The sequence below is a fragment of the Belonocnema kinseyi genome, chromosome 1 (genome assembly GCF_010883055.1).
Source record: "Belonocnema kinseyi isolate 2016_QV_RU_SX_M_011 chromosome 1, B_treatae_v1, whole genome shotgun sequence".
In the NCBI taxonomy this organism is placed as follows: Eukaryota; Metazoa; Arthropoda; class Insecta; order Hymenoptera; family Cynipidae; genus Belonocnema; species Belonocnema kinseyi.
The window spans coordinates 14,339,622-14,347,693 of record NC_046657.1 but is presented as its reverse complement, the minus strand read 5'-3'; the positions used below and the strand labels follow the sequence as shown (position 1 = coordinate 14,347,693).

The 8,072-nt window shown below is 30.2% G+C and overlaps 1 protein-coding gene across 2 annotated transcripts in view; it reads right to left on the bottom strand.

The window, feature by feature from the left end:
- The window catches only part of LOC117172639 (protein numb), a 192,280-nt gene that overhangs the window by 18,210 nt on the left and 165,998 nt on the right, over positions 1-8,072 (bottom strand). For both annotated transcript variants that reach the window (XM_033360759.1, XM_033360750.1), the window contains exons 3-7: positions 5,469-5,633; positions 5,286-5,357; positions 4,300-4,518; positions 3,182-3,368; positions 65-319 (exon numbers count right to left, since the gene is read on the bottom strand). In XM_033360759.1, the coding sequence (XP_033216650.1) occupies positions 65-319; positions 3,182-3,368; positions 4,300-4,518; positions 5,286-5,357; positions 5,469-5,606 (871 nt within the window). In that variant the 5' untranslated portion in view covers positions 5,607-5,633. The remainder of the gene's footprint in view (positions 1-64; positions 320-3,181; positions 3,369-4,299; positions 4,519-5,285; positions 5,358-5,468; positions 5,634-8,072) is intronic.

Below are 8,072 nucleotides of genomic sequence, written 5' to 3'. Positions count from 1 at the left end.
TAAATTATTATAAATTATTATTATAAAATGAGCAAAGAATTGAAGAATTAAAAATGAAACTTACCTGGTGGTTTTTGAGGTATGATATGTGATAGAGCGGGCATACGAGAAAGATCGGTGGGTTCCAAACTATGACTCCGCGTGCGTTCTAAATTACTAGGAAGATCATTAACACGCAAACTAAGTTGTCTTTTAAAGGGAGAGGCTTGATTCAATTGATTAAATCCTCGGAAGGACCCTTGACGTTCCAACATTGATGGCGTCGCATGGGGCCTCTCAATTGCGAAGGGATTGTGAACTGGTCTCAGAGGTGGGACATCTAAGGAGAAAAAAATATTCCACAAAATCTGAAATTAGGTTTTCCAGGTTCAGAAAGGAAAATCCAAAAGGTCTGCAATCCATCGATCAATCAGTAATAATAATTGCATTTAAAATTTAGGAAATTTAAATTAGATTCAAATCAAATTTAACATCCTATTAAATGTCCAATAATCAAGTTAATTAATAGAATTCCTGAAAACAAAACAAAGAATCCAACGACCAAATTTGGCAACCACCATAAAATGTTCCTATTATAATTTGAAAAAAGATTCTCTTTAATATATATATAATAAAATTTTCCTAAAAAAGAAAAAAACTTTTGAACAAAAATAAACTCTTTAATTTAAAATATGTAAAAATATGTTATAAATCTTTAATCTTAAGTTTTAAGGGTTTGTAGACGTAAAATCTTTTATATATTTACACTTTTTTGTATTTATATTTTTTATTTTTACCCAAAAGCTTTTTTTCTTTTTTAGTAAAATTATTTTTTGAAAGAGGATCTTTTTTCAATTTACATTAGGAACATTTGATTGCTGTTTCGTTGCTATTCCTACCTGCTCGAATTTTTCTTTCACCGTGATAAGGGTACTGTATGAGTACCGAAACATTGGTGAACATTATTTACAAATGTTTTTTTTATCGTGATTTGATATTAATTACATAAAAAGGCAAAAGAAATAACAAAAGAGAAGAAAGGGGCTTTGTTTGGTTTCCTTCTCACTTTTCATTCCTCTTTTTCAAGAAAAAGTGGATTAGTTACATTTTCAGTTTAAAAAATTGATTTTTAACAAGAAAAAACAATTTTTAAGAAGATTGTTAGATATTTCAACAAAAAGAGAGCATCAAGCGACAAATTTTGAAAAAATACATGAATTATTAATTCAAAATTATAAATTTTCAACAAAAAATGGAATACTTAAATTTTCAGTTAAAAAAGTAATTTTTAATAACAAAAAAACTAATTTTGAAGCAAATATGCATTTTTAACTAAAATAGATAAATTTTCAACAAAAAATGTAGCATTTGATGATACAACCAAAAAAAAATTTGATTTCAAGCCAGAACAGTTTGATTCACCCAAAAAAGACAATTTTTTAACAAAATATTTCAATTTTCAAACAAAAAGATGAAATTTAAACAAACAAAATTAACTTTTTACAAAGTTGTTAAAACTTTAACCACGTTTTTAGTATCATTTTTAATATAAAGAAAAAATCTGAATTCTTCAGAGAAAATTATTTTTCCACGAAATATTTAAATTTACAACCAAAAATATCAATTAAACAAAAATTAAATAAATTTTTAACACACTTGTTTAACTTTTAACTAAGTAGTTAGATTTTCAGCATAAGAAGTATGAAATTTCTACGAAGAAGATTAATTTGTTACGAAAAAGATGAATTTTCAATCAAGAAGTTTAATTTTGTACCGTAAAGTACGGATTTTGAACAAAATACATGAAATTTCAACTAAAAAAGATAAAATACCAACAATAAATATCATATTTCATTATCCGTTAAATTTTAAATCTAAACAAAATTAATTTCTACGAATCAAATTAATGTTTTGAGAATATAGCTTATTTTTTACAATTAAGACGGATTTTCTAACAAAAAGATTAATTTTCAAACAAGAAGATTAATTTTGCACCAAGAAATACCAATTTTTAACCAAATACATCAATTTTTAACAAAAAAATATCAATTATCAACAATAATCAAATGTTTAAATTTTCAACAAAATAAATTTCCAACCAAAAGATGAATTTTAAAACAAGAAAAATCATTTTCTATCAAAACAATGAATTTTCAAGTAAAAGTATGTATTTTTAATCAAGAGGAAAAACAAGTTTTCAACCGTAAATTATAATTTTTTTAAATTGATGAATTTTTAAACAAGAATAATTTTCTGCAAAAACAAAAGATAAAATTTCAACTGAAAGGGATAAATTTGTAAGAAAAATAAATTGAGTTTTTAAAGAAATAGTTAAATTTTCAAATCAAAAAATCGTTTTTGTACTAAAAAGATAAATTTCTAAATAAAAAAATTAATTTTCAACAAAATGAAACCATTTTTCATTAAAATACATTAATTTTCAATTAAATGGTTGATTTTTCAACTAAAAATATCAATTTTCAATGAAAAAAGTAATACTTAACGTTTCATTCAATTAATTAAATAATTAATTCGTATTTTTTTAGCAGAAAAATGTACTTTTATTTGTAAATTAATTTCTTCGATCAAAAATTTCACTATTTTGTTGAAAATTCAAGTTTTATATTTAATTTGTTTTAAACACAAAATATAATTGTTACATTTTTTATTAAAAACTTATCTTTTTAGTTGCAAACTCATTTCATTCGTTGAACACTAAACCAGTTTGTTGCAAATTAAATTTTTTATCTGAAAATTTAGCTTTTCCATTTTTGGTTGAAATTTTATTTTTTTAATCGAAAATTCATTTCTGTAGTTTCCTTTTAAGTTGGAAATTACGTTATGTAAGTGAAAATTCATCGTTTTTGGTAAAAATTCTTCTTCTTGTATGAAAATCCATCTTCATTCTTTTAATAAATTCGAAAAAAAAAAATATTTTTTCCTTATAAATGTATTTTGACATTTTTTATATTGTAAAAACTATTCAGTTAAATCATAAAATCGATTAAACAAAAATTTGTACCTATTTTCTTCTTTAATTTGATAGTTTTTTTAAAAAATAATTATTAAAGAAATTAATTTTTGTCCCATGCAGTTGGTATCATTGCTTGGCCCTTGTCGTGCAGACATTTTGCTAGCTGACGTCAAAACATGAAATACCTTATTTTATTTATTTTAAATTAGAAAAAAAAGGTCAACTAACCAACTGATCTTTCTCGGGAGTCCTGCAGCCTTTCAGTGAGACTCGGTTGCCTAAAGCTTCCGCTCCTCGTGAAGGTCGACGTTCTCGAATCGAAGGTCATAGTTACCCCGCATTCGTTATCCCTGCGTTGCTTCCTCTCCAGACACGCGGCAAATGCACACCCCACAGCGTGACTGAGTCTTTCACCCTTGTAAAAAAAGATTATTATATGCCAACTTGTCGAAATAATAATTCTTGCCATGCTGAAGAATCGAAAACTTCAAAAATAATTGAAAAATTCCGATTTTCAGCCATTTTATAGCCATTTATAAACTCGAGGTGGAGAAAATTGAGGGTAGGTCATTCATTTTACTTCTTACCGATTTAATTAGATTCGTGCCATCGTGAATACTCTATAAACCGAAAAATAATCGTTATATTTAAATTTATTGTGATTTTATCGATGAATGATAATTCGAGGTGGAGAAAGAGGCTTGCCATCCTCAGAAATCAATGACTTCAAAAAGTGTCAAAAAATTCAGATTTTCCAGGATTTTAGAGCCATTTGAAAATTCGATGTGATGAAAATTGAGGTTAGATAATCCGGCAACTATAGTATTGATTTACTTAGATTCGTACCACCGTAAAGAAGCTATAAACCGAAAAATAATCGTTATATTTCAATTTCTTGGGATTTTATCGACGAATGAAAATTCGAGGTGGATAGAAACTCGCTATCCTCAGAAATCAATCACTTCAAAAAGTATCGAACAATTCCGATTATCAGATATCTTAGAGCCATTTAAAAATTCGAGTTAGATAAAATTGAGGTTATGTAACCCGGTACCTTTCTTTCGATTCAAACAGTATCTTGCCACTGTAAAAAATATATAAAGCCAGGAATTGTCGATAAATTTTCTCTCGTTGGGATTTTATCACCAAATGAAAATTCGAGCTGGAGGGAGGTAAGGTTATGTTATCCAGTGAGTATAAACCCATCTTCTCTCGATTCTTGCCATCGAAGCGAGTTCGTAAATCCAAAAAATATTGAATCATTTTACTTTAGTTCGATTTGATAGGCAAATAAAAATTCGAGGTGATGAAAATCGATAAGACAGGGGGCTACAAATCTGACTTACCGACTCCTTTAGAGCGAGAAAACCGTGACACATCCACCGTCTAGTGGTGCCATCTCGACAGATGTAACTGAAACCTTTTTCATGGTTTCGATCTGGAGCACAGAAGGAGACTTTTTCTATCGTTTGGTCGACCAGCAAACCTTTCGTCTCGTCTTCAACGACTCGCAAACCATCACCAGAAACGTGAAGAGTTGCTCTGATGGGTTTCCTTCTTGAATTCTGAAAAATAAATACGAAGTTATACCAATTTTCGCTAATTAACTGTTATTTTTTATTTATTTATTTATTTTTTTGCATTCCTTAACCATTTTTATTCAATTTAGAAAGGAGCATTAAACTTTAAAATAATTTGTTTTTATGAGGGTCCTAGTTTCAAGTCTAAAAGCTCTTATCTTGAAACGAGGATTTAATTAACTTTCACAGTTAATTTCTAATTCCAGTTTGTAATTAACTTTTTTGTTTCTGGATTTCAAGTTTAGTCGGGTAATGCCAAACAAGACGAGACTCCTAAATTTAGCATTCCCCCCTCAGAGTTTCAAACCGTAATTTTTGTGAGCCATTTGCATTCGCAGAACTTTGCGGGGGACGTTCTAAAAATGAAATTCGATTTGCAAGAGAGAAATGGTTTCTGCTCTCAGGCAATCAAATTTCGTGAAAATAAGATTTAAAAAATGCGCATAAGAATAAATTACAGGCCAGTTTTTAATTTCTAGAAAGTGTAACATTGTAAACAATAAAAAAAATTCCAATTAAATATTAAAAGAAATGAAAGGAAAAAAATTGAAGATAATATTAACGAGGATGGAAACAATTATAGTAATTGTCTTTTCCACTCTCACGTTCTAAATCGCATAAATAATTAATTATTTTCGAGGGAAAAGCAAAATTAGAAGTTTGATGGAAAAAATAATTAAGATACAATTAATATAAAATAGGATAAGGATAAATGTGTATTCTAATTACTAATTTAAGAATTATTTTCTCACCCTCAGAACTCTCAATGCCTCTTCGCAAACTTGCATCCCCCTCGATTCGAAAACTTCTACGCAGCCCAAATACTAGAATAAAATAAAAACTTATTCAAAATTACAATTTACAACGATAAGTGATCATCATTTGGTATTAAGTAAAACGAAATGATTAAAATTTAATTATCAATTTTTTCTTACCTTAACATTAAATAGACAAGTCGATGATTTGACTGCAGTTTCATCAGACTGCCACTGATGAGGCCTGCTAGATTCGGGAACTGGAGGAACTCTCCGCCTTCGAAAACTATCCCTGAAACTTCTCCTAAGTCGATCCATCCTTTTGCCTGGAGATCTCTCCCTTCTCTGTAACAAAAATCATCGAAAATTAAATTTCTAATATTCAAAATTCATTTTTCATTATAAAATAATAATAAAACCGAACCAACTCTTATGCTATTTATTCATGCCATCATCTAAAACAAAAACTCAAATGATCATTGCAAAATAATAATTTGCTATGATTTTATCGCCAAATAAATATCCGAGGTGAGGAAATCGAGGTTAGGTTACATAATCCAACCCTAAGAAAAAAATGTAAATATCTTAAGTGCCTCAAATCTTCTTGTCCAATAACTCTATTGGAAATATTTACATACGTTTTTAAAATAATATTTTATCCTCCCACCTCGCGACTTTAATTGTTGATAATAAATCCAAAAATGGGGATAGATCGTTTGTTTTTCGTTCAAATCAATCCTTGCGATAGCATACATCGATTACACTATTTATTTCTAATTTTTTGGAAACTGCTTAAATGTTCTCTGATTGAAAGTGCAATTAAAGCAAGGTTATGTAAATAGGTGGTCTTTAAATGTGAAGAGTTGACCAGGGTAATTAATTACGTGAGTGAACGATCAGGATCGCCCGAGGGGATCGCGGAATCGTCGAAAACGACGAAATGCAGTTTCGTTTCCCATATGGTTATCTATCGTGTCTGTGACACCCAACAAACTCAGGCATGTACCAAGCCCCCATTCTATCTTTCACCGCAGGCGATAGAATATTAATAGATCACGTGCCTGCAATCACATGCCTGGTATCGATTCTCCAGAGAATAAAAAAACTCTCAAACATCAAACAGACCACTAACAAGCACGCTAATTTCCTCCAATTATTCAGCCAATACTAGCTTACAAAAGTTGATTAACCCACAGAAAACGTAAAAAATATTATATTCAAATATTAAGATAAAACTCTGAATTATTCACTCTGGATAATGACAGTTTTACAAAACCAACGACTATAATTAATTTTGGTAGTTTTTAAACACTTTTAATCTCTCGAGGTGGAACTTCTTTTAAACTTTGAATATGGAAAAAATGAGTTAAAATGGGATTTAAAAAACAAGAAAGGGGTAACAGGTAGGAATTATTTTTCAAAATGTTTAAATGTTGAAAAAGTAAGGTTAGCATTATAAAAAGTGAGGTTAGAATAACGAATCTTACTTTTTTACGATTAAACTATGTTTTGGGCGTTTAATTTTGTTATTAGGAGAATTTCATCACATTGAGGGGGAATGCGTACAGGTTCCCATAAGGTTCGTAACCCCGACGAATCACTAATGTCCATTTTGAGAAAGCAAGTACCGAGGGTTGTCTCGTAACGTCCGACTCGAGGTTTCGGAGCCTGTGATCGAATCTTGAAGCCGGTTCCCAAAGATTCTTTTATATCAAACCCTCCAGGGTCTCCCCTAATTCCAGCCACGAATCTAACCCTCCTATTGGCAACCCTCGCGTAACCGACGGATCGAGACGCTAGACCCAGTGGCAGTGAGAATTCCTTTTGTAAATCCACTATTCGAAAAGTTATCACCCTACAAACAAAACTTCTTCTCTAAGAAGGGTCAGGTTTCGAAAAAATCGACATTTTTATTTCTGTAGAAATAAATTTAATTTTTTTAAAACCATTGTTAGTTGAATTAAATTTAAAATATTTAAATATCGAATATAACCCTTAAAGTGGAATTTTCTTGAATAGTGATGGGGCTTAAATGCAGGTGCTATTGTCGCGAATCGACAACCACGTGAAGTGTGGCATCGCAAATTTGTATCAACGAAATGTACCACCTCGAAATATGATTTTACGATAATACTCCCAAAAATGGTTTAAAATCCTTCATTTTGGATTTAATAAAATCTTTGAGATGGTAAAAATGTATTGTATATTTCATACTTGTATTTTCCCTTCTGATAAATAAAATAGCGTGGGAAAAATGGCGAATTTTTAGGTTAGAAATACAAAGTAAGTGAATACGTAAGGACGATTCGCAAGCTATGAAGCGTGGAGGACAATAAAGTCTTACAAAAGATTCGTAGAAGAATTCAAGGTCGTATAGTCATCAACACGATTGCGATGAACTCATTTTTTTTAATCACAGAAAAATAATTAACGTTAAGAGCCATGGTTCTCGGCTTCGTGTTACCTTAGCGACAAATGAAATCACTGAAGCGAAGAATTCATCATCGTAAAATTATAAATGGTAGGACGGACCCAAAAATATGAAAATTAAATTAAAAATTAGGTTCTAATAAAGAAATATTATGAATGATACAATTGTTGCATAATGAAACGCCGGCGCTGTAGCATTGAGACAATTTAATTAAGTACTCTCGAATATATAACGATGGTAATCCCGGACGTTAATAAAAATGCGAGTCGTGTCACTCGCCACTTGACCCTTTCCATCCGTGATGCATTTTCATTTCAAACGTTTCACGTCCCCGCATTACCCCCCCCCCCCCC